Here is a 27,723-nt window from a genome sequence, read left to right as displayed (position 1 = left end):
AAAATGATTCACGTTGGTGTCATTTTATTAAATTACCCAAAGTAAGTAAGTAAACGGTGCCATGTACCGACTCTATTCACATTCACCAAAGCCATATTTGGAATAGCGTTACAAAAGTCGGCTCCCTCTCGGAAACTAGACCAGCAAACCTACAGCAGTGGCACAAACTTGTTTCCAAAAAACAAAAGGCAACATCATAAAAACACGTGAAGAACATTTTCTGATGTTAGCAAAACAACTGGTAGCTGTGGTGACCTTCAAGCTGCCGGAGAAAAGCCTTTTGGAAGAGACGAAGTGGAAACCAGCGCAAAGAAAGCAGACGCAAAGGTGCTGAAAGGCAGTTGATATTTAGAAGACATTGATCACAAAACATCACAATAACTTCAGCAGGTCAGAAACATTCAGGAGACTTTCATTTTAAGATCAATTTGAGGAGATGAGAGAACTTGCATAGAGCTGGTATATTATTGAGAAGGTCAGCGAAGGTAGGAAGGTAGCTGGCGTTCAGTGATGCTGGACATCAGGTCAAACTGTTTAAAGTCACTTGAAGGCTTGTTGCCCACAAATGACTGATGTTATATGCGATAACGGAGAAAGAAATTGTCAGACACATTCACGCTACAGACTCTTGCATTCAGTTTTGGATTCTCTGATGCTCTACACTGAGTCTAAAGTGATCACAATAATAGGTACCTTTTTTTAAAGTGTTCCAGAGGCTGTATCAGACTCTTGAAATGATGTTCCAGTTCCTCTCACCAGGTTATCTCCAGTAGCTCACGACCCTGGCTGACCAGGACTTGACATTTAAATACAAATGTTTGAAACTTGAATTCAAAACTGGCAGAAAACAACTTCTCACAATGGAACTTTGCTTTTATTAGCTCCACTGAAGGTCACAATCATCAACCTGCGTACCGCAACTGTGCAAAAATAGTGTCAAAAAGTAAAACCAGGTTCAAATTGAGATGAGATACATTCCTCTGCACAGGTAGATACGTGGATGAGCACAGAAAAAGGCATTGATTTACATGTGTCGCCTTGTTGTACATTCAACCCCACGATGGGTGAAAACATTCCAGAGCTGCAGCATGTTATCTGACAGAGGTTTTGTTGTCTTGCATATTGCTTTAAATAGTAAATAAAAGGTCAGATGCAGATATGAAAGGAAGGTTCACGGTTTACACTGATGACCCTGCAATCTTTTTATTAATCTCAAGCTGTAGTTATGAGCTGATATGTTTGTTCCATCACTGAGAAAATTCCGTCACCTTTTATCACTAGTTGACATCTCAGACACAACGTGAGCAAACAGAAAATACTAAAAAGATCCTCACAAGTTTTGTGGCGGAACATTCGTGTCTTGGATCAACTCGTGACCCGAACATGAACTTGACATTGCTAATAAATACGTTCTGTTTTTACATGAATACTTTTTGTTGCCCAGTAGTTTCCCAGCTCGGAAACTCTGTTTGCATAACATGGACGTCCGTGTTAAATATTGCGATTTAAATGGATCAAAATCATCCATTTTCTTCCACTCACTCAAGGTCCGGTCATGGCAGCAGCTGTTTTAAGTGGGACAATAAGCCTCCATGAAAACCACGGACATAGTCGAGTCAACATTGAGCAGTTGAGGAAACAGCTCACCTGGGGACTTTCAGCTAAATGAGCCAACTTCTCCAGCAGTGGCTCAACGCTGAGCCTCTCCTGGATGCTGGAGCTTCTCTCCCTATCTCTATAAGAGACTCCTCACACCTTTCTTGGAGTTGTGACCTCACGTTTATCTCCCAAATCTCATGACACAGGTGTGGGTCGGACAGTGGTTAACCAGTAAATTCACAGCGTTTCCTTTCAGCTCAGCTCAACATTTGTCCGGACTGGCTGTCAAGCTCAAGTGCCATGATTCAGGAGGGATCCAATTTCCTACGTTTTGCCCATGAAATCATGAGCAGGTATAACACTCGCTGTCTTTTAACAAAGTTTTCACACCGCAATGTGTTACAGTAAGTCTGAGAGTCGGGCCGTAATCTCAATCTGTCAAAATGACAAGAGACCGAACCGGGTCGGCTGTGTGTTGCAAATATTTTGCAATGTTTGCAACGATAGACGGCCTCACTACTCTTGCTGAGCAGATGGCAATTTTAAAAATGTATGTGTTTGACTGGATTGAAAACATTACGGCTGCATGCTTCTGTTGAACAGAAACAGAATTTTTGGAGCCAAAAAAAAATGCTTTTGGAAAACACAAATTGAAATCATATTGCTAGCGCATTTAAATAAAACCCATGGGCTCCTTGTGTCTAGATGAAACAGAATCCTGCTCATCTGCTTATGTAGTCTGTCACTTGCATATGTTACTTCTGCAAAAGTCAAAACAAGACTTGAAATTCAGTCTATGCTTTCAATTACTAACAGATAAATTATATTCTGAAATGCTTTTTTGTTTGTTCCAAAGTAATATTCAAAGTCTCCTGCGGGAGTCAGGTGCTGGCAGTGGAATACTGGCGGGACTTCAGTGATATTTGAATTTACATTTTTATGAAAATGCACCACTGGTGTGACGACTGGCACAGTAAGTGAAGGCAGAGAACAATCATCACAGCGCTCCCAAACATTGCACACAGCCCTCTTCGCTAACACTGTCGAGAAAGTCTTACAAAAACAACACCGTTGAAATGTTACATTCAAGCAAAACACAGAAGCACAGGCAGCACGTCGCTCTCCCTCTCGCACCAGAGTTTGCTCCACCATGATGTCACCACGAGGCCAGCGGCTGGTGGCAGAGGTTGTTTCCATCATTTCCGCTGTTGTCGTCTTCCAGGTGAAAGACAGAGGTTGTTCAAAGGTTGCAGATTTGGGGGGAGGATTTGGGAGATGACTTTAACTGCTCGACAGTCGATGGTAGAAGTAGATGTAGCCCAAGTCTTTAGGAGGTCTTTCTGACAAACACACTTTGTGGTCGTTGTAGATCACCCACCTTGAGAGGAGAGGGACATTAGAGGAGGACCGCAAACCCAGCCCACTTTTTTACTGTAACTTGAGGGGGGCAGAGGACGTTATGCCACCAATAACTGGGGAGAGAGTGGAGCCAAGTGCCACTTGTTGTGAAGGTAAACCTTTAACATCAGCAGCTGCCAGTGTAAATTACAGCATCCATTATTAGCTTTTGTGGTACAAAAACGTCACGAGTCTCATGGCAGTTACTAGTTACTTGTCCGCTCAAAATGTAATGTTTTTACAATTCTCCTTCTTTCGGCTTCTCCCTTCAGGGGTGGCCACAGCGGATCATCTTCCCCCATCTCACCCTGTCCTCTGCCTCCTCTTCTCTCAAACCTACAAACCTCATGTCCTCCTTCACCACTTCCATAAACCTCCTCTTTGGCCTTCCTCTCCACCTTCTGCCTGGCAGTTCCAACCTCAACATCTTCATCTACCAATGTACTGGCTCTCTCTCCTCTGTACATGTCCAAACCATCTCCATCTAGCCTCTCTAACTTTGTCTCCTAAACACCTGAGCACATGTGCTGTCCCCCTGATCTACTGCTTCCTGATCCTATCCATCCTGCTCACTCCCAGAGAGAACCTCAGCATCTTCACAATTACATTTGATATTAATACATATTATCGTCGATGCAAGCACATCTTAGTATGACAACAGAACATGAGAGAGAACAAACCCCTTCATGGAGAGATGCCTGTGAACTCACCTTCCCTCCTTTTTGATGTGACAGACGTAGTGTCCAGACATGGTGGACGCTCCCATGTGGCTGATGAAGGCGAAGAGTTCGTACCCTGAGGAGAAAGTTGGACATGAAGACTCAAGCAAATACTCGTCTCGATTGTATCTCAGAAAATAAGAGCTCATTCAGGACAGACACTTCACTTACTCCAGCCTCATCATTTCTACTGCTCGATGTTGAGCTTCTAATGAAACCTCAGCAGGGAAACTCGAGACAACAACAATCATCTGACACTATTTAGTAAGTGAAAATGTCACGCGCACAGTTTTAGACTCTGATCCAGTTCTGTTTTAGTCCACAGTGTCTACTATAAATACAAGCTGGAGTTGATGTCCATAATTTCGATGAGGGGTTAGCAGTGTTAGCAATACATCAGAAATAGCATGTCGGCTGTTTCAGGCTAGAAATGACTGACTTACGTCCCGGTCCGTCTTTCACCCGGGGCCCTGTCGTCTCCCTGTCCGGTGACAGTGTCGAGTCGCTGTGTGAGTTGTGTGCATTTGAGAAAGCGTTGTCGTTCGGCTCCGTGTCGGCCATGTCTGACAGTGGGTCACTCTCCTCCTGCTCCGGGTGGGTGAAGATCCAGTCCAGGGCCCGTTCCAGGTTGTTGTTCTGAGAGTAGGATTGATAACTTCATTTACTGATGACACAAGTGAAAACTGAAGCCAGAATGGATTTCAGTGAAATATCCTTTTAATATTGAACTGAATTGAAACTCAAACGTTTGTCTCTCTTAACTATAAGAGAATATAAGAATTTACTACAAGTGGTGTTCAACAGTCGACAGACATGATGCAGTTCTTCAATGTCCTCATTGTCAGAGCCCACTAGATGGCACTCTCTATTCAAAATGGATATATGGATTTAGACTACCATTTCATTGAAAGTTTACCTCATCTTTAGCCCAACATCACCACCTGCTGCGCTCTGAAAATAAGGACACTGTTTCATGAAGCCTCAGTGGCCCATCACTAGTTGCTGGTCAGATGTAAAAGTTGTTGGGTGAATACAGGTGCTCAGCCCTTCCCCTGGAGATAAGCAGATGAACGCAGGACGCAAGACCATGGTAAGTCAGTAATAACTGTATGACTAAAGATGCGCTTTACAAAATGTCACTGCTTTATTCTTCCTCCTGTGACCTCCCGACACACACTTCAACAGGCAGGCACCCATCTGATTTTTTTCAAGGGTAAAAATAGAACTGTGATTCCTGGAGAATGACTGTGACGGATAGAAGGTTTCAGTAAAATGTCCACCTCCTCCACTCCAGTTTGGGTCATTGAGGTGAAAAATATGGCGGCTAAATTCGAGCTAATAATAACCCGGCCGTGTGACCATCCCTGCTGCCTCACACCGCTGCCCCCTCATGAGAAACACATCTCGCCGAAGCCACACGAAGGGCGGAGAGTCACGAGAGGCTGTAAACAAGGAAGCTTCTTCTCAGTTTCTGCAGCTTTTTATATTTTGCTGATGGTGCCGTTTGAAACCGTGTAACTGAGAAGCTTGAAAAGGCAGAACTTTGCAGCGTTGCAGTTCAGATGACGAGCACATGTTCGGTCCTGCGGTACAACACAAACACAGTGTTGTGTGGAATTGCGTGGGGGCGAGACAAACCCAGGTGAGAATTAGTGATGCCATCCAGATTCTGTCGGAACTATTTGCAGCCATCTTTCATCACTCTGACACGAAAAACCGATTAGACGTGCACTTTGGAAGGCAAACAAGTTGGCCAGCCAAGTCCTCAATAACTGACAGGGCTGTGTGTCGACGTCTCGTGCTCCTGCTGCCCTCGTCTAATATCAGACTCATTTGTTTAATACACATTTATCTTCCGCAGCACTGCACTTCACTGAGAGCTAAGGCTTCACTCACAAGTCTACACGATATAAATAAATATTTTTCACCTAATTTGATTCACACTGGGGCTGGGACGTAGAGAGATTCATTTCGATGAATAAATTACAGACAAAAATAATGAATCGATCCAAATAACACAGATCAATGACGTAACTTTCTTTGGCAGGGAACATTTTTCATTGCACACCAACTCCAGGTGCACTGTGGTAAAGAATGTGATGTCGTGGAGAATAAATGAGATTGTGCTATAAGTTTAAAAAAACATCAGAATAGAAGAGCAAAACCATGCAGCATGGAGTTCTCTCTATGCTGATGTGACCCTTGTGCGTAGAGCTTCAGCTTAACAAACATATAAATATAATAAACCACTCATGAATTGGATATTTTGGAATCAAGTCAGAAGAAAGTCGGGCGCCTGACTGACCGTGGCTCTCAGGGCTTGGATGCTGTGTGTGCGAGGGAAGCCCATTGAGATGAGGATGGAGATGCTCTCCTCAGGGGGGGCGTTGTCCAGTGGTGTCGCACCCATGGGGGCGTCACTGGTGGAGGGACCAGGATCCAACATGGAGGGCAGCATCAGAGGTTCTGCAAAGTCTGAAGAGAAAGGCGGGAAGTTGATTCTACATCACAAGATTTATTATATAAATTAGGAATTACATATAATTATGTAGAAGATCAAAAACATCATATGCTAAACAGGGAAGGTAAATCAGAAAATTAAAAGCTAGAGTTGAGAATTCAGAATTAAAGTTGTCATGATGACTACATTTATAAATCCACTGAACATATACACGTGAAGAAAATGGTCTCAGAAAAACACAAGTCCCAGAGTTAGGATCTGAGACCTTAGCAAGGCAGAATGGAAGAAAGCACATTTCAGGACATGACTCAGCAGGATTGAGACTCATTCTGCAGATGCATTAGGCCAATTTAGCAACTAACAAGCTGAAGGCTCCTGTGATTTCTCTCCACTGTACAACATGTCTTCCTGAAATAATTAAAGGTAAGAGGTTCACTTCTCTGCTCCGAGACTTTTTTCAACCTTATCAAATATGATTTTGACTTTGGAAAGTCAGTCAAAACTGTCTTGAGAGGTATTTAAAAAAAATCTGAAAACAAGTAGTTTAGCAATGAAAAGTGCTGGATACATGCTGTGTTACAGAAAGTAAATAACAAGAAGGAAAAGAAGTTACTATATTTAAATATGATGATGGCAAGAATAAAAGATAAACATGGAAACATGGTTTGATGTCTACTTCTACTGTGAAAAGGAAAAACAAGGCAACACTAACTCTGAGGCACAAGGAGCATTAGATCATGGCGTTGCACTTTCTTTCCATAGATATGAAAAAGAAATGATGATGCTACTTTTGCAGACACAGCGACAAACCCAGCTCTATAAAAAGAATGATCAGCTTGGTATCCTAGCTCTTAGGAACACTAGGTAGAGAACACCATCACTGACAACCAAGCACACACCTACAAGTAAGAGAGTCATCAGTGAATGGACTGTGGGACAGTGGGAGGACCGCTCTACCATCGAAACAAAATTTCCCAGGACTGCTGATGAACTAAAGGGAGCACTTTGGCTTCAGCTGTTGCAGATATTTGTCACCAATATTTTCGGTCTGTCCAGGTCAAACATGTGAACATTGGCACGTTGACCTGAGGTGATGTTTTTCTTTTTCTTTTTTTCCCCTTCTTATTTTGAGTTGTGGACGGACAACACTGCCGAGAAAGTCTTTAACTCCAAAGCTATATTATAATGGTTTGTGATACTATCCTGCTTTCAAAATGTAACATTTCATAGAGGGACAAATATCAGTGTTATGCTCACTTCCCTCGAGGCACATGTATCAGGAAGGAGACTAAAATCTAGATATGGAGATGTTATTTCCAATCTGGCGACCCTTTGTGAAAACATGGTCCAGTGGAAATGCAAAGTCTTCCTCAGCAAAAGAGGTCAGTGATGATGGCAGTGGTCTGTGCTATGAGCTTTCTTTTGTAATCTGTTTAAGACCTGCTATTTTAGGAGCTTTTGACCACTCGACCTGCGAGTGTTTGGTGCGTTTCTGCATGTCTAAGGCAGAATAATCACTGTTTCTTTTACAGAGCAAAGACAGCAAATGTTTCTTGGATCAAGCTTGGTGACCCGTCTCCTACTATGGCAGCACTTTCCACCAAACCCCCTAATTCTAAACGCCCCACTGCACACACTGTCATTGATTAAGTAACTGTTAGACGCCTGACTGCGCTGCATCCATGCATGCGATGACGGCATCTCACCAGGCTCCTCCATGTGAGCTATGATCCAGTTGAAGGCCATCTCAGGACCCATGTTGCCCGTGTAGTAGACGGCCTTCCTGCAGGCCTCCAGCGGAAAGCCCATCTCCGCCAGCTGCATTACTGCCGCCTCATCTATTTCTGGAGCTGCGGAATAAGAAGCATCAATAACAAAAAACACACAGGTGCTGATTCAACACTGCCGCTTCCTCTTTAGAATGAAAAAGAGCTGCTGTGGTGTTCTCTTTGGGCCTCATTAAACAAAGAGACCAGAAGAGAAGGAGCCCTGAGGACTGCTTCTCCATTCAGAGATTATTTATCAAGCAGCGACTAAAACAAGCAGAGCCACATGGAAAAGTTAGTTTGTCTAGCTGAGGGAGCAATCGCAGCACCTGCTCCAGTGAACATGATCAGTTGTTTAGCTCAACAGCATCCATCACGGCGGCCCGGGGACCAAAATACATTTGTCAGGACTGTGTTACGTATAAAGGCACAAGAACAAATGAGATACTTACAATCTAAAGAGCTCATGGAGTTGTCTGGGAAAAGAGGAGAAAAGATGAGGAGTGATGCAACAAACCGTCCACATTAGCAATGCAATAGCCAAATATAGATTCCTGTAGATGGCTGAGATAGTAGGACATGGCTGTTTTAGACTGTGAAGACACACATTATCTTAATTCATGAGTCGTTTCGCTATGATTCTATGCCCTCTGGTTTTCATATTCATATCTTGAACTGCTAATTCATCATTGAACAAAAGACAGCGGTGAAAATTTAATCTTGCATCTGCACCGGTGTCTAGACAAGTCGTGAGTGTGTTTCAGGAGCCACAAATCGGTCAGTGTTTATCCAGACTTGAAAAATAGTGGTTAACTGAATGTAACTCCTGTTCTATGAACACAAGCACGGGCCTCGGCAATGGACCTGATCATAGTCATTTGAAAAGGTCATGACATATGAATGGTCGCGTATGAATTTTGGCAATGGAAATTGGGTACTGTTGTTTGTCAAGCTAGGTGAGAGGGCAACCCTAACACAATAACAAATATTATCTGCAAAAACCCACACTGTAGGATGAAAAAAAGAATCCTACACCCGTCCAACACCAATGAGTGTTCTACTTTACTTTACTGCAAAGTTTATCAAACTTGAGTCCACAGTTAGAACTCTGACAACCCACCATACAACAACCAGAAATATTTAGGACAGAAATCCTTCATTCTTCGAAGAAACTCTATTTCGTTTATCAATATTCAGGTGGGATATCCAACACATGAGCAATGTTTTGCAACAGTAGAGTTGGGGAGTCAGAGGCCATTCATCATCGCTGATGGCAAGTGTGGATATCTGGCCACCAGAGTCGATCACGTAACTGTGGAATAAATAAGTCAGAAAATCTACTGAAAGCAGTTTACTATTTGTTCTGACTTATTTTCATTTCACAGCTGAGAGAGCACAATTTATACTCGGACGGCAGAACTTGAAGGATGATTCAAATCCACAAATGTGGCTTCTGAAGAACACAAGAGAATAAGATTCTATGGCATTGGCAGTTAGGTTGAACAGTATTTCTGTGCCATTGACTACTACATCAGTTCCTTCTATATGGTCCACTCAACAGCACCAAAACACCCCAGTCTCAAGTGGACGGAAGCTGCAGATAAGAATACAACAATGTAATTGGGTCTACAAGCACATATAGCCCCTCGACAGCCTGTCAAGACACCCTTTCCTCCTCCCAGGCTGTTCTCTGGCCCCATCTCTATTCACCCCAATTAGTGTTGGCTGCCGTCCTTGGGCTCGATAGCAGGGGTGTTCAAACCGGTCCTCACAGGGCCGGGATAGAGCAGGTTTTTGTGCCAGTCCAACTTGCGCACACAGCTTCACCGATCATGTCTTTGAACACTGCAGTCAATTGATTGTCAGTCTGGTGTTGCTCATTTCAGCTGACACCTCATTGGATAAACTGTGTGTGTTTGACCAGGCCCTTCGGGACCGGTTCTAAATTCTCTACATTTTCCTGGCTGAAAGAGTGAAATTTCATAACTGCATGATTGCAATCTAAAAATCTATATATAGCGATGGAAAGCTGTGATGAGCGTGAGATGAGCGTGTGCATGATGTAACACATTCAGTAGCATAGACACCGTACTGTTTTTAAACACATGCCATGAGTTATGATCTAAAGTTTTGCTCTGAAAACGCTCCCTTATGTAGGTCAGAGATTGTAGAAACAGCAGACAGCGTTTGCCACTAAAATATGGAGGAACACTCAGACAAACATGTTCAGATATCTGTTTTGTCCACCGAGTCTGTGGCCGATTTTGTTCAGCAAATAACCTCCTGGGCGTGTGAACATGTGAAAAGGCTTTTTGCAGACACGGCTGTGTCTTTGTGTTGCTATGCGGACCCATTTTTGTGATTGAGTTTGGAGTGTGAGATGGTACAGAACATTTCATTCCTTGTAAAATATTCAGGAGGACACTGAAAACTTGATGCAGCGGAACTTTGCAGACAGAAAAAGAACCTTAATTATGGCCCCAACATAGACAAAGCAGAGTGACAGCTTTATTTTTTTTTTTTTTTTAATCATGCCTGTGAATTGGCTGCAGAAGTGTGGAATTTAGGAACCACTCACAGCAACATTTCCAAAAAAAATATTGTTCTCTCATTGGCACATTGAAGAAATCGCTGTAAATATGAGTAAATGTATAAGAGTAACCTAATGGTTGGTTTATTCTCAATATGACACCAGCAGAATGCAGGAGGGTGCAGGGGGCATTTTGTTGCATATCAGCGTGAAGGTAATTTCATGGATCATTTGATTCAGCCACAAAGACGCCTACTTTACCTGCGTGAAAGCATGTTCTGAAAGTGCTGCTCTCCTTTATAACCGCTCGTGTTTGTCGTGTTGTGTTGATCCCAAAACTAAGAAGAACACAAATGTGTGGTGCTGCTTTCAGCAGAATGAAATTCAAATTGAAGTATCCAGAATAGCAATAAAAGTAAATGAGAAAGAGCTTGTGTTCAGTAAATTCAATTATAAAAATATTTCAACACTTTGGTTATGGTTTCCAAGCAACTCAATAAAACCTTTAATAAAGAAGCTCATTGTCAAGTTGAAAAACGCATGACAAAACAGAAGAAATGGCGTTGAAAAACAAATCAAAAACGTACCTCTGGTGTCTTCTGGGAGCACGATGGGGGGCATCAGATCAGGAAGCTCCTCTTCTCCAGCCTGCAGTCCAGTGGCTCGAAGTCGGTTCAGGTCGAGGAAGTCTGGGACATCTATGGCCAAATCTAAACACAAACACACAATATAAAACAACATATAACTCAGACTATAATAAATGATATCACTTCATTAATATATTTATACTGCATGACTACATATCAACAAACATCAGTTTGTTCCTTCAAAATCTGTGTACGTCTCCATTGAATTATTAAGTTAAGTCATTCAAGTTGAACATGTTTAGTTTACACTATCAACACAAGTACACTCTTAGGATAGGTACAAGTACAAATTGGTCTTAAAAACATTGCTAACGAGTGTCTACAAACTTCGCATTTTGTATGGAAGGCTGTAAATGAAAACTGCTGAGGTCTTCACGCTACCAAGTCAAACAGTGCCACCTACTGAGGGTTTGGAGAAGTGACTTAAACGCATCACTATCACAATTTCTAACTTTCTCCACTCTTTACTTTGGTGAGAATGCGAGCCAACTTCGCGAAGAGACTTAAAAGAAGAGAGAATAAAGAGAGTTACCTAATTTTTTGGGCACCCAGTCCACTCCAAATGTGAATTTTTTTATTTGGATGACAAGGTATTCTGGGAATGAAGCAAATCGAGATGTCCTGCAAAACAAAAGCAGAAATGCCCATTATAGAGCTGCACATAGCATGTCATTTGTCATTTGGATTCGGAGGGACTGACTTCACTCCAGCAGACTTGGCTTGTAGTGCGGAGCTCCAGAAGTTGGGAACATTCTCTGGCTCTGTAAAAGCCTGCAGGCAAGCAGTGAAGGGGATTCGTGCTCTGACTGGCTCCGGGGGAGCTCTCTGGTTCTCCTCAGCTTCTCTCCGCTTGGCCTCGAAGGCCAGAATTTCCTCTATAAAGCAGACAAATTAGATAAAATCCATGTCAATGGAGAAAGAATCCAGAGCTATATATTGATCCTGCACCTCTGTTGGTGGCAGCCTCAATCGGAGCTGGCAGCTGGATGCAGTAGTCCACCCGCTGGGTGTATCGAACCCGCCGTGTCTGGCAACACTGAACGCGCTCCTCCACCAGGAAGCGAAAGACATCACTTGGATTTTCAGAGCCTGCACTGTTCCTCTGCATGGGTCAACAACAACAGCAGATTCTATGCTTTAAATACTTCAATATAATAATTCAATATCACTATCAAACACACAATGAAGTGTGTACCTTGAACCTATGGGTCTTCATACACACTAAATATGCAGGGAAAAAAAGAACCCACATGTTCACTCACCTCCACCAGGTTGGTTATGTGCAAAAATAATTCATGCGCGTCTTGTTGCCTGTTGGAGGAAAACTCCGGGTGTCCTCGGCTCACCAGGGCCTTCAGCATTCTGGGGGAGATGCCTTTCTGCTGGTGCTGGAATGAAAAGAACCAAATGCCAGACAGATTATGAACTCAAGTCACCAGCAGACGGGGACTCATCGTCGCCTCCTTCAGAACGGCAAATAATGAAGTAACAAGCGGAGAAGGGATGCTGACAGACTGTCAACTAACTGGCAAGGTTGTTTCAAAGAGGTTTCTGATTGTTATTTGGTTTAATGTGAGGCTATGTCAGGGCATGGCTTATGAGACAAAAACATATTTTTTTAATCTCAGAGTATTTTCCTCATTTTGACAGGAATGACATCACAATGTTTTAGTTATGACAAAAATAAAACTGAAAACAATGAAAGCATAAACTTGACAGTGACATTCGGTTTATACATTTCCTGGCTGCTGTGACAACCACAATTTGTGTAACTGGGAAAGCACAGGCTACATGGTAAATATTTACTTTTTAAAACTTAATATGGGTAGATGGAACAAAAACTGAAGCACATTTCCATCAGCATCCAGCGCCTCCTAATTTTAGACTCTGAAAAATGCACTAAAAACATGCTTGTGTTAGTGGCAGACCTCGTTGGGAAGCCGAACATACCCAGTTTAACACCTTGTGTTCTTCTTTCATCACCTGTTCAATGAGCTCAGATTTCATGGGTGGTTTAGAGTACTGGCCTGAGAGCAGTCCATGTCCCAGCTTAGCCCTGTCAAGACCGCACAAAACAAAAGCATGACAGCATCAGAAATCAGCGAATAATCTTCACTGCCAATATTTGTTGTTGTGTTTGTGTTTAATAACTTCACAGAGTCTGTGATATTGTACAATATATTTATAGCATATTCTGGTTCATAACAATTGATTTAGATTTAGGCTATTTTTCATGTTAATCATTACTCTTACTTGCTTAATAAATGACTTGTAGTGGATATTTAAATATAAACTACTTCATACACATCAGTCAGCAGACACCACAAGTCAAGAAAGAAAGCTGTGTCTCTTGTCTAGTCTTGTCTAGCAAAACGTATTGATGGGCCAGTGAGGCGTCATGGAACAGTGTCCATATTTTTAGAGCTCAGCAGGTGGTGCTGCTGGGTTAAAGATGAGGTGAACATTCAATGAAATGATAGTTCAAATCCATAGACTTTATTGAGTAGAGTGCCATCTAGTGGGCTCTGAAAATGAGGACACTGTTTCATGAAGCCTCATCGGCCCTTCACTAGCAAAATGTCTCAGGACATTAGTGTTTTGGTTTTGGCGTTGGTGCATTTGTTTGCTTAGAAACAGAATAACTTCAAAATGGATAAACATGTTTTGATGAAACTTTCAGGGCTGTTTGGAAACTAGAAGCTAGACAGGTTTGTTTGAATTCACAAACATTCTAAAGAAAGTCATTGGCTTTCAATGACACGAAAGACGAATGCGGTCACATGACCAGCTCTGGTTAAAACATGCTGAAATTTTATATTTTAATTTAATAAAACACAAAAATAATCAAATTCCTGCAATAAAATAGCTTTTCATGTGCCCATGATGAAAAAGGTGAATTTATTAGCACAAACAAAGGCACAGTACCAGCAGAGCCATCTCTTCTTCATGTCGTTTATGAGTGTCAAAGGAACGGTGAAACACTACAATGATGAGGGGTGATAAACAAAATTACAGTGTGGATGCAAATAAAAGGCCTGACAGTGGTCGATGCTGTAACAGTGCATGTCTAGTCTAAAACAGTATTAATCGGTAATTTAATATTTGTAGTGCAACCTTATTCATTTTCACTCTCAAAGTTCACATACAGATTTTTTTAATTGCATTACATTATTTTTATTTCATTTATTTATGTATTCATTTGTCTTTCACATGTGTATTTATAGACCATTTAGTGGCGGTTGTCACTGATGGAAACTCTTGCGCAAATCTCCCGACCAAGAAGAACAGGAGCCGGTCAATAACTATCATCTGGCAGTGTCTCTCACATGACACACATTTCTTTCACTCCTCTGGCCTCATCACTGATAGCGAGAGGGTTAGGTCAGTGTGTGTGGCATGAAACAAACTCACACAGATTAGAATCAAGTACACCGCATAATGACTACAATGAAAGATTTCTTAAACACACTTGGAACTTTTCTGCTGATGTCACTCGTTACGTAAGGCCAGTGTCACTTACATTTGTGTCGCAAAGTCCTGGGTTGGGTCGAGAGGTGAATAGTCATATATCCTCTGAAGATTTCCAACATACCTGAAGATCGAAATACATGAGCGTGGTCCAACAGAGCACATGGGCAGACACACACTTTCACTCTCACAGCATCATCAGGTTACAGCTTTTAAGACAAACAAAATCTACTCTTCATTCGTACTTATTGAAAAGTGACTGTTTCAACAGAGAGTATGATCTAAAAATGTTTTGTCATTTTAAAAATGAGAAACACTAAAATTGTATAAAGGACAAAGATTTGGAATTAGCTCAAATAATACACCCACAAGCAAACCAGAGACCAGATTTGTCTTACCCCGGAATCACAGACACATCATAGTGTGTTGCATGAAGGGCTCCGTCATCTTCACTAAACAAGTACGAATTTAAATTTATTTTAAATTTTTTAAATTTCTGTCTCGCTAGGAAACTTCATCCTCAATGAAAATGTATGTGAAGTGTTTAACTTCAGTTTCTCAAGTACAGTGTCCAAGTGTGTGAAGCTGTTGAACGTACTTTGTCAAAAATGTGTATCTTGAACTACAACACTATGTGATCCATGTCCCTGCCCTAAATGAGCTTTGCCACAACTTCAACCACTTTCTAAACTGATCTCTGTTTTAAACATCTTGACCACAAATGAATGTCATTATCACTTTGGTGCATATAATAGTAAACAAGTAGGTCAAACATCCAAATTGAAATCCAAATATTTCAAATCAGTTCCCACGTCATGCAAGAAGTCACATGCAGCTGTACTCACATCCTCTGGAAGTCTGGGATGCTGAAGAGAACCTGCATCACTGTGCTGATGTAGCAACTATTCCCCAGGTTTTTAATGCCTGTGTAACCAGAACCGAAAACTGCTTTCAGCTTCATGCCCGACTCTTGGATGACCTCCCACTCGCTGACTCGCGGCCGTGCATTGTTTTCTGTGTGATGGCCATTCTCTGTCTGAACAAGACAGGTGGAGGATATGGGATTTAGTCAGGAATTGTAAAAACTATTTTTCTTTGAAGCACGTTCAAATTCAAACAGCTTACCCGTTTGTGCATCTGCAGCATGTCTATGCCAAAGTGTGACAAGTGTTCTGATATGTGAGGGTCCAGTACAGCTTCTTCTTCCTCAAACGAATAGACGTCTGAAACAGAAAACCGCTAATCAGCAAATTTGGTGGGAATTGCATGTAAAAAATATTTTTTTTAAATTGAATATTTGAATATACTTTCTATATACTTAAGAATGACTACAAAAGGTGGTGATATCAGGTTTTGAGGTCTGCAAGATGTTGAGGGTACTGGGATATAAAAATAAATTGAATAGTAAAAGACCAATTGTGTGACATAAAATCCATGTATGTTATATATATTTGAACTTAAGTCATTTGAAACACAATGAATGTTGGGAAACAATTGATTTTTCCTACCTCAGCTACATTCATACGTATTTTGGTTTTCTTTCGCTAATATTTCTAATGCTGTTCAAGTTACCTCATATTTCTATTACGTCTGTTAACAGCCTTAGTACCATATAGAAGCTCAAATACATCAATCAAAGAGTGGATGTGACACCTGCTCCATCCGGGGTGATGGTGTCCAGTTTAACAGCAAGAGGATAGTTGGTCTCTTTGAAGTGATCCAGAGCATGGCCGTTGCCTCCGCTCCCATCAAAGAACCACTTCCCACAGAAAACAGCACCGTCCGTCAGGTTCATCCACAAGTTCTCCCTCATCTCACACTTCTGACACTTCCAGCCACTGCAGGCAGAGGGAAAAGACAAACTCTTGGTCCTGTGGGCTTGATCCAAGTTTCAGACAGCAACAATGCAGAACCTTATCACATGTTAATGAAAACATAGGAGCAATCAAACCAAACAATATACTGTTTTATCATCACATATGAGGCCAATAATAATCACATCTTCAACATGAGAACACAAATGAAATCACATTGTTTTCAATTTTCCACCAGTAAAAGTAGAAGCATCAACATTTTAACACCTCGTTGTTTCTAAGAGGATGTCTTATGTAATAGTATTATTGGTAGTAGTAGCAGTAGTACTAATGGTAGTAGTATTTCCTGAAAAAAATCTATCATTCTAAATTTGGCCAAAAACAGGGAGCAAACAGCAAAAAGTCATGTTTCATAAAATGTGGGTGGCGAAGAGAATTGGACTCGGGTGTCACCAACCTGGGTGGGATTCTGACTCCATTGTCAAGCTGCCGAAGGCTCCTTGCATGTCTGGATACCTGGATCTCCTCCTCCCAGGATTCTGGCTCCTGCTTCTTGTAAGCTGACGGTGCGTTGAGAACTGCATCACAGGCGATGGTCACCTGAAGTTGCGGCAAAAAATTGATGAGTGAATGAAAGCTCAGAAAAATGCTCAAAAGAAGAAAAGTGCAAGCATCAGTCTTAGCAGGACTATAGTGAGAAAAAAAGAAAGCATGCAACTAAATAAGTTGTTTTAATATCAAAATGAAACACAAAGCCAGGTCAACAAAGCAGCAGCGTTAATTTATTTAAAAAAAAAAAAAAAAAAAAGTGACTTCACGAATTCCACATGTAAAAATAAAGGTTTAAGGTGAATTGTAGAAGCGAAGGGATTCACTTGACACACTGCATGCTCTAGTCACAGCACAAAACCGACTCACTGACCAGAGCAGGAAGCTCCTCAATATTTGGTAAGGGAATCTCGTAGTGATCAGGGAAAATTACGAGCTTGGCCTCGTCCTCATATTCATAGTCCTCTCCGTTAAAATCACGGTTTAGCTCCAAGTCTTCAACAGAGGGGGCATAAAGGCACTTTCATGAGCACAGAGGAGTATAAACTTACCGCGCACTTGCAGGACATGGATGAAACTCTTCACAAATTATTCATGCCACATGAGTCACCAAACTCTAAGGGGGTACAGTCACAGCAATCATTATAAAATGATTTCTGAAATGTATCTGGCTGGGTCAGGAATATGACTTGACTTTGATTCTAAAAGGCTGAGAAGTTCCTGTCTGTGTCAGTGCAATGATGATGAGTGGTCAGTTTATCTTTGGTAGCATGACTTTGCATGTTGGACATAGTAACATCATGGAGGAGCAATTTTCTCTATTAGATCACTGGATACAGAGATAATACATGCAGTGGTGTGAAGACGTGTTTGTCGCCTTCATGAGCTCTTATTTTGGTTGTTGATTTGTCACACTTAAATGCTTCAGATCATCAAACAGATTTAAATAGTGGCTAATATTTTAGAAACACTGAGGCTTATCACAGCTGGTTTCAGTTTCTCTAGCTACGCGATGAAGTAAAAGATCCTCAAGCACTAGACGTCGTACCAAGATCCAAAGAAATTCAGGAACAAATGAGAAAGAAAGTGATTGAGATCATCAGCGACATTTCATGTCATCTCCCTATTTCAGTCTCTCACACAGACTTCTAGACCTCAGTGTCACAGACTCCAGATCTGATAGACTAACACAGTGATTCTTAACCATAGGGCCGGGGTCCATGTTTGGGCCGCGAGCGCCCCCTAGAGGGCCGTTAAAAGTTTTTTTGTTTTACACCTTTGGGCTGTGAGGGCCACGAGACGCTCATTTTAATACATTAGTCACGTATGGTGGCAGTAGTTTGCTTGACAGCATCAAATCTGTGACAGCTAACAAAAAATGGAGAAGTTCTTGAAAAGAAAAAAATGATAAAGAAAGTGATAGCACACCCCAACAGTGAAGCAGTTTTGAAAATTAATTAGAACATTTTATGGCAATACTGTCATTTACACTTTACTTGTATCTTCTTTGGAGTTACAATCAAATATATCAGTTTTATTTCATGATATTTAGACATGGTTTTATTATATTTATTTTATTCCGAATTGTATTCAGTTTCCAATTTTCTCAACAGTTTGCATCAAGTGCATTTATTTTTGTTTTTTCTTTAGTAAATTTGATGAATATGACTTGCACCTGGTTCTGCTGCTGGTTGGACTCTGATGACAAATACCTTGCAATGATCACATGGTTTCATGCCATTTCACAAGGTTTGTTTATGCGTAAGTAGATTAAATATGGTTATTGATCACAAATGAAATCAACAGTAATGAATCAGTTCATTGCTTGAATGGACTCTGGGCCCATTTGTTCTGGGAAAGGTTCAGAACCCCCGGTCTAAGAGACTGACAGAGAAGGCCTTTCCGGCCCTGACAGCAAACATCTGCCCAGAACACACCAGCAAGTCCACCTCAAGATGGCAGGAGAAAAATAACAGCTTTGGAGTGGCCAAGTCAAAGTCAGTGGGACAAAACTTCATGGTTGAAACTCCTCCACTCTGGCAGAATTCTGCTGAGATGAGTGTCATAGTTCTGTTAGCAGTCAGTTGCAGTTATTGATGTTACTGGTGGCCCAACGTAGTTATTACGGTTAGGAGCCAATCACGTTTTCACACAGAACCAAGTGGGTTTGTTTTACAGTGACGTCCTTTGAAAATCAGCACTTTGTGTTTACTTCTAAGCTTTGATGACGATTCAGACTTGTTTGATGAGCTGAAACATTTAAGTAGGACAAACATTCAAAGAAAAATAGGACAATTGGAGTTGAACTAGATATTCTGATGTGAAATTCTGACTTGAGAGCAAAACATTCAGGAGGGTTGAACGGAACACAGTCCACGCCGAGCAGCGTCACTGTTGAAGTGTGTCGCTATGATGGAGGGCTGACAGGTGGTGGCAGCTGAGGAAGAGGACGCACTGTAAACCCGGCACCCCCCTTCTAGCCACGGAGGAGGAGGGGTGCAGAGTGGGCTGCTTTGATTTAGAGCAGTTACCAACCACATATACAAATAAACCTGCTATATTTGGAGCACAGAGAGAGGGACAAGTCTCATCATGGGAAATATCTGAGGCCTTGGGCACAGAATGAGGGTTGGGCCATCACAGTGGAACAAACAATAACAGAAGCTTGTCTGAGTGCCCTTCAGTTTTCACAGGTGATCTCACAAATCAAAACACAAAGCTTATTCAATCCTCAACTGCGAATATCAGGTTGCAAAGAACAGCTTTACTAACAGCTTCCACCTTACTCAATTTATGACCAGGCCAGTGAGGAGCTGAACATCTTCCACTCGTTTTACAGACAAGAGAGTATACTGTTAACACTCAACCTTCTGTGTTTCCAGGTTTCATTACAATACAGTTCAATATACACAGTTGCTGCCAAAACCAGAAAACCATCCAATTACAGTTGATGTAAAAGTTAATGGCGCCTTATTTTTTTTTCCTTCAGTTGTCAAATCTCACACAACTACTACAGTAGTGTTAATATAAAATGTAAATGTTTGTCATTTTTTTATTATAGCACATTAAAGTTAGCAAAATGGCTGCCTCGGAGGAAATGCTCCATTTGCACGAATGACTGACAAAAAAGGACTACAAAAATGGACGATGCAGTGTTACTGTAAATTGGTTCTGGTTTGCTAATGGAAAGCAAATTGACTCACGTCTCATCTTGGCAAAACATTTGTTGCTGCAGTTCAACACCTCAGTAAGTGAAACGGCGAAACCACATGACATCACATTCTTTACCCCTCGCTAAGCACTAAGCTTAGATATATCCAATGTTTCACATCTTAATAAAACCTTGCAGGACGAAGTCTATCGGTCTGAATTATTTAAACTTCCATCTGACCTGCGGGGGCAGCAAAGCACATTTGCTATGCCTGCCCTGACTAAGGAAAATGACCGCCAGCGCAGCAGCCTCATGCAGCCAGCTTGACGCCCCGGTAGTTGCCGGGTTGCCAAGTCCGGATATTGGAAGAGACTATGGTCATTCTCTGAAGTGGCTTTCATCAGTACTTCTTTCACTCAGTTGATGTCCAATACAACACCTTTTTCAATTACGTTGCTAACTTTAAACACGAATGCGAGGTTCAATATGGTTTCAATTTCTTTGAAAATACTGTGATTTCATGAATGATCGTAGCAGAATAGAGGTTACCTAGGAATACTTTTCCATTTCTTCTTCTAGGAATGGCTCCCCCCGCGGCTCCCGTGGCTTTCTGTGCAGTGAGCAAGAAGGATAATATCAACCAAATCGAACGTCACAAGTGTCCAGTTATTCCTCAAAACAATTGTCAGACCGACAGTTCAGCAGAAGGTTTGCAGCAGGTTGCAAATAGACGCTTAGAAGGTGGAGCATCCAGATTTGGTTACAGTGCACTGGGAAAACCCCGACATAGTCTGCACAACATCAAAAACTCTTGTTGATGACTCTACAGTTATTCTGGTTGGAGGCTGACTGTTGAAATTTGAGATGCCATTGTTTATAATGATGTATTTGCATTTGTTTGCCGTTACAAACATGAAGGGCTCAGACATGGATGCACACTTGAACCGGTCTCCAGTGCGGTCAGGTTCAGCTGACGGACAGGAGGACGCTGCAGACTGATCAAGAGCGCTGACACACTGGGGACATGGTGGAGCTCAGGGAAAAACAGCAGACACGGTGGTCTGCAGTAGGTGAGCAGCTGTGATCTGAGCATGAAAATAGCAGCTCTCTACAAACCACAGCTTATCTGGGAGCAATTAGAGACTGTAAGAGAAGAGAGCCAGAGGCCAGACCTTTGTTGTTCACTCCAAAGGAAGGAGGTTAATGTGATTGTTTGTAAAGGAAACAGGAAGTGTACATGTGTTAGAAGCCTTAAGCACATGATACCTTTTTAAAAGAGGAAATGTAATGGGAACATTTGAATTTTCACTTGCACCTCAGTGTCCAAATATCTGAGACTAGTGTATGAAACCTGTTTCAATGGACCTTGTACATAATAAGGAAATCGACTGATACTAATAGAATCATTAATATTCATTCAATAATCCGACTTCATTAAGTTTAATAATAGAAGTGAAGACAGATCGGTCATCAGTTCATGACATCAAAGTCAGGCATTTTACACCAAAGTGATTTTGTCCAATAATCTGTATGTTCTTTTGTTAATGTCAAAATAAACAGATGGAGAACAAAACAAATAATAACCATGCTTCTTCACCCATCTACTCTGCCCTGCTGTGCAGTACACACCCCTGTGTTTTCTCCCACCAGCTAGAGTAGTGACTGCCACTCTATGGACCACAGGAAGTCTGACGTGAAATCATGCATTTTTACCACCCGACACCAACCAATATCATCTCTATAATATCTAGTATGAAAAATTCCAATCAAACCATGTGTTTAATGAAATAATAGAATAAAGAAAAATTATTGTGCAGTAAAATAACAAAAATTTGTGTGGTTAAATAAATATTTGTTGAAATGTATCTCATGCATTCATGTCTAGACTTGGGTCAAACGTTTTGGCTCTGTCTCGTAGAAGTTCCCTGACCTACAAAAATGTGGTTTGGTTCTACAGTCTTACTGTCTTATTGTCTACAGACAATAAGAAATCAGGCCGTCATGTGTCACTTGGGTACAACAAACTGCACTTCAGCACATCATTCAGAGGGACAGCCAGACCAATTTTGATGAAAGAATTCAGGTTGAATACTTTTTGCTTGTGATTACAGTGTGTTACATTCTTGTGTTTAACACTGAAGTTCCATCACTATGATTTATGCAGGCAATTGTTCAGAGACAAGCACCAATTTTCTGCGTTGTTTTGCAACAACAAAAGTGACCAGTGGACTTACTTCCTTGACGTGTCTTTTGAGATGCATGTAAACACTCTGTCCGGTTTTGCGATAATGTCGTTCCACATGTTCTCGTCCAAATCCCAGGAATGTGTTCATGCACACATACAGACCTCCCTCTGACTCCTGCACACAAAAACGTTGTTTAAGTTTGTTAAACAAGCTTTAAAATACACACACAAAATTCATTCCATTTGATTTTGCAGTTTCACAGACAAAGAAACTGTAACTTTAAACTTATTCGTCGTAATTATGTGTTTGACAGAAACACATCTACATACCGCACACCAGAAATCTGGCATCCAATGATGCTACATACGAGTGTTGTCTGGCATAACATCATTGGGAAATAGAAGCACAGCAAAAATCTCACATGATAAAAATTTCTGGGGAGCCAGATTTGGCTCTGGAGACACAATGATAATAAAACACTTTTATTGCAGTTGCTGTGAACAAAACTAGAGGTATTGAGGTGGCAGGTAACAGAACAGTTGGCTGGTTAGTCCTCATCAGAGCATTGCCAATGAGCCTATCGTTCGCCAAACACTGGATGCAGCTCCACATTTCAGGACCAGAAAGTATTTTTAAGCAGCAGACTCAAAACACATGTTTAGAAAGCAGTAACTAAAAAAGAACTGTAAAACCAACATTGTAACTATCTATTGTGTGACTTTTATGATATTTGGGGTCTTGGGACCACTAGGTGTATTAAGTAAAAGACATTTGTCCCTTTTAAATGTGGGGCGATCATATTTATTGTACCGTAATTTCCGGACTATAAGCCGCTACTTTTTTCTCGCGGTCTGAACCCTGCGGCTTATAAAACGATGCGGCTAATATATTGATTTTTACAGGGATATTCCAATCAATCGGCCACCGATTATGAAAGGCTGAACTCGTTGTGATCTGTGAAAGCCGATCACTGCCTGTCATTGCTGGTCACAAAATCCGATCACGTGACAGCAGCCGTTCTGATGAGGCACCGCCCGCGGTTTGTGATGCGTCCGCTCCTCCCTCCCGACTCGCCACTCGCTTGGCAACGGCGTGTCTAACGCGGAAGCTTTTTTCAGTCTGTCATGTCAAGTTTGCATCCTGCAGCACATGCACGTTAAAAGGCGTCAACGCCACGAATTCAATACGATGTTTAAAACACCAGCACTTGACGGAGCACAGAGAGTTTTCTGGTGCTCATGAAAGTGAAACTGCAGGAACCAGCGGTCACTCGCGACACTCGCCGGTCTGAGCGTGACGTCCAGAACGCGAAGCATATTGCCCGAGAAATAATCATTAATTTCACCGCGCCAGATGAGCAGCCTTTCTCAGGTGTCGTTTTAAGACGGAATCAACCACAGCCGAATCCGCTGCAGTCTCGTGTGTGTCAGATGCAGCGTTGAATCAGTGAATCTGAAACGTTTGCAACCGTCCAGAGTGAGAACTTTCATGAAAGAGGTTGAAGACACCGCGCTGCTTCAGCTGAGTGCTCTCCCTGTCTCTCGGAGCATCCCGAGTTTTTACAGTCTAATGAGCATGCTCTTTGCTGGCAAAAATATTGAGCTTCGTCACATCAAACCGATGACATCACGGGCGTTTTATTTACCTTTAAAGCGCTCAAATTGCGCTGTTTTCGCCCGCGTGTCCGCAGCTCTGCTGACACAGACGATGTACTGGAGGGTGAAAACAGCGCTTTCTGAACACTTTAAATGTAAATAAGATGTGAGGAGTTCATGACTGGAGTTCAGAACATTGGCAAGATTGTTTCATGAGTCAGTCTCGACACTGGACCCCGTTTTCAAAACTAGGATCGCTAGAAGTGATCCTCATGCATTTTCTGTGGCGCAGACAGCAACGGTGCACCCGCGGCTTATAGAGCGGTGCGGCTTATGTATGAACAAAATCCATTTTCCTTCTTGGATTTGGTGGGTGCGGCTAATATTCCGGTGCGCTCTGTAGTCCGGAAAATACGGTAATCTGTGTGGGCGTATGTGCAGAACTGCCCAGGAAGTAACTGGCTCAGAGGAAAGACAATGGCCAGTTACATCATTCAGTAATGTTTTATTCTCCAAGAATGTTTTGGTTAGGAATTCCGAGATGAGAAAACAAAATCAAATTTGAGACCTACATCTTTGTATGTTGCTCTCTGACTGTTAAAAGACGTCTTTGAAAATAATCATTGGATCTAGTACAAGTCTCTAGTTAATGCTGAAGCAGGTGGATCTAATCTATGGCATTTCAGTAGGGATGTTTTTTTTTCAATCAACTGATCGATTCGAATCTATATTCTTCTGCAAAGCCCAACATTGATTTGTGAAATTCCCAAATCGATTACTGTAGTAGAACCTATAGTTAGAAGCAGAATTTAACATTACTACTGTTGACAATGCAAGAGAAAGAGTTTTTTTACTATTAATGGCATTACTCCACTGAGAATCAATATTATATTCAGGCAAAATTGATATTGTGAGTGAAATATCCCCAGCCAATATTTAATCAAATCTGACCCTTGGGAATCAAACCGAATCGATTCAGGAAATCTGAATCAATAGCTGACTCGACTCTATTGCAATGTGAGCTTTGGAGCTGAAGACTGGAAATTTGGGGAGCTATTCAATATCTCTACACTCTTTTAAAAACACATCCTGCCGAACTTCGTCATACACCTCAGTCAAATCCATAACATTTAGACTGGACCGTGAATTCAGCACCAGGACTTTTCAGACTTAATGGAGCATTAAATATGAAAGGAAATCGCTTCAACTATCCAGTATTTTACATCAAATTCGGACATTTCAGATTCCATTTTTTAAAGAGCTGTTATTTGATATCTGAACTAAACATTACATTCAAGATTGTACAACGCTGGTTTTGTTGGAATTATAAGTCCAGTAAACACATCCACTGGACACAAACATCCCGGCCTAATATCAACCACTTGAGTTGTTCCATTGCAAAGCCGCCGTTTTCGAACTAACCCAAATCTACAATCAGCACAGGCCTCACAGACAGCTGTGATAAACCTTAAAGTGGCTCAGAGTGACATCTGAGCTTCCACAGTGCAAGGGTAAAAATACACCAGCGCTTGGGCCAACATGATGAACTCCAGACAGCTGAGTCACCTTTAAAAACAGTTTCAGCCAAGAAAGTTCTTTCACAGAACGGCACATTTCTCAGCACACATTACATGAGTATTTATGAATGAGACATTGTCATGGACCATGTGGCTGAAGTTTCCACCTGACTGAAAAGCTAAAATCCAAAAATGAAGGGTGACTTGGGTTTACTTATCTCTTTTTCAATGTTCAATGACAGAAAATATAGTTTTTGTCACTCATTGAGAAGCACTGCAAATCAAAAATATATTTTGACTGTCAATCACAATTCACTTTTATAATAATTGTTAGACACAGTCATGTCAAGTAAGTTACAGTTGTATGATTATTGTGGTATTGTTTTGAGAGCAACTCACCAATCATTGCTATAATGGCATAACCCAGTTAGAACACAAAATAAAGATTATTATTAGATTCTAGCCTCAGTCTGATCAATATTTTCCAAATAAAAAGCCTCTGACTTCAGCCTCACTGTAAGATTGTATAGTAACACAGAACACTGTTGTTGGAAGTATGTCTGAAAACTTGAGAGTGTCGTTGATAAGTTAAACAAAACATAATATTTTACAACAAGACATAAATAAAGGGGAATCAAAGGTACACTTGTTTTGATCAGGAGAAAGTGATATTACAAAAAAAAGTGGATCACCCTGATCTAATTTGTAGTAGATCTCCATTAATGAAAATCATTTGAAGCATTTAAATATAAAGAAGACTGTAATCCATGTAGAACACAAAAACTGAGCAACAACATACAAAGCGTATGGGCTTATTACGTCACATTCGGTTTGAATTTGACAAATATTTTCTTTTAACGCATGCATTGACCAAAATTATTAAATCAAAAATCATTGGCGGCTCTCTATATTTTTGTGTCTGTTTATTTTGGTTTGTTTTTGCTCCCCACAAGTCTAGGTCCATGTATTGTGATTCTAAAAGCAAAATTGCTTTCAAACTGAGGCATGAGGAAAAACCAGGAAAGACTGAGCAGTGTAAAGCGAAGACATTGAGGAACGCGATCATCCACCTGAGACATGGAGGAGAGCTGTAAAGACAGTTCAGGGAGGGGATTCTCGAGTGCCTCAGGTGAGATGTTGCTGTCACTCGTAAGGAATACGTTCCCACTAGCAGGGAAGGAATGAGGAGGTGTAAACCAGACCAAATGAACTGCTTACCATGTCATGTGGGTGACTGAAAACGTATGTGTCACTGACACAGCTGCAGTGGTTTAAATCCATCAAAAGAATTTCAAATTTCAAACAGGTGATGTAGCAACCACCGTGGCTAAGCTAGTTACTGCAGACTGAGCTCGACGGTGGTAGTCATTTGTTCTTATATGAAAACAACGCTTCATTATTTATTTATTTCCCCCCATGAAAGGATGGGTTTCAGACTACTCTCCCCCTCTTTTCCTCGCACGCACACGCCTTCACATGTGTCGTTCACCAGCACAGACACATACAAACAGACGCCCCGCGAACGCAGCGCTCCTGGGGCGGCGGGACACACAGACACTTACGGGGGAGTCGAAGGAGAAGGCGCACTCGCTCTTGTAGACCCTGTCGCCTGTTTTGGGAACCCTAATAGTGGGCATGTAGGGGACCAGCAGCTCTCCCAGGTCTGTAGCCATCTTCCTGCTTCTCGCACCACAGTGCTGTCAGAGAGGGGATGCTATTTTTAAAAGCTCTCCGTCTCTACATTCCTCCGTCCAAGAGGATGTGACGCTGAGAATCATAAAAATAAAACAACAGCCGGGTGGAGTCTGCACACGCCGTGGAGCTGAACGCGCAAATGCTAATGGAGGTGTTTTTCACGTTTTCGATTTAAAAATAAATAAATTTAAAAAACCTGCGCAGATGACATCCCTCTGTTGTGATGACGTAGTTGCGATCGCAGCCCCTCCCACCTCCGAGGACGATTCATAAACATCACAGTCTCACATTAAAATACGTGATATGTTTTCATGTTTTAGTAAGACATTTTGCACTTGTTGAAGACCATTACAATATCGAAAAATGAATGGCCCCATGACTCTACTTGGCTTGAGCGCTGCCATTTGGGGAGGACATAATTATTATTATTATTATTGTTATTATTATTATAAAATAATAATAAAGTAATAATTTACTGCATTTTTGTTGTTTTTTCGTATAATGTACATTTCTACAATGATTTCGATGGAAAAACACCCATCAAATTACTACTAACAAAAAACAAATCGATTACATCATTGTTACCGTTATCATCTGAAAATACCACAAAATAAAATACTGTGATCGG

At 41.4% G+C, this 27,723-nt stretch overlaps 1 protein-coding gene across 1 annotated transcript; it reads right to left on the bottom strand.

The window, feature by feature from the left end:
* Positions 1 to 3: 3 nt before the first annotated feature.
* Positions 4 to 27,270, bottom strand: usp13 (ubiquitin specific peptidase 13). The gene is made up of 21 exons (XM_053864552.1): positions 26,963 to 27,270; positions 22,337 to 22,462; positions 20,652 to 20,712; positions 17,325 to 17,446; positions 16,860 to 17,002; positions 16,242 to 16,426; positions 15,714 to 15,811; positions 15,434 to 15,624; positions 14,641 to 14,712; positions 13,071 to 13,176; positions 12,383 to 12,508; positions 12,069 to 12,222; positions 11,821 to 11,995; positions 11,653 to 11,741; positions 11,061 to 11,183; positions 8,396 to 8,419; positions 7,884 to 8,027; positions 6,022 to 6,191; positions 4,160 to 4,352; positions 3,708 to 3,792; positions 4 to 2,977 (listed from the first exon to the last, which is right to left on the bottom strand). Exons 1-21 carry the CDS (start codon positions 27,071 to 27,073, stop codon positions 2,881 to 2,883), a joined length of 2,595 nt encoding a protein of 864 aa, XP_053720527.1. The 5' UTR covers positions 27,074 to 27,270; the 3' UTR covers positions 4 to 2,880.
* Between the last annotated feature and the right edge of the window lie 453 nt (positions 27,271 to 27,723).

Source organism: Synchiropus splendidus, chromosome 1, assembly GCF_027744825.2.
Source record: "Synchiropus splendidus isolate RoL2022-P1 chromosome 1, RoL_Sspl_1.0, whole genome shotgun sequence".
Taxonomy (NCBI): domain Eukaryota; kingdom Metazoa; phylum Chordata; class Actinopteri; order Syngnathiformes; family Callionymidae; genus Synchiropus; species Synchiropus splendidus.
The sequence above is the reverse complement of the archived record's forward strand: the minus strand, read 5'-3'. Positions and strand labels throughout refer to the sequence as shown.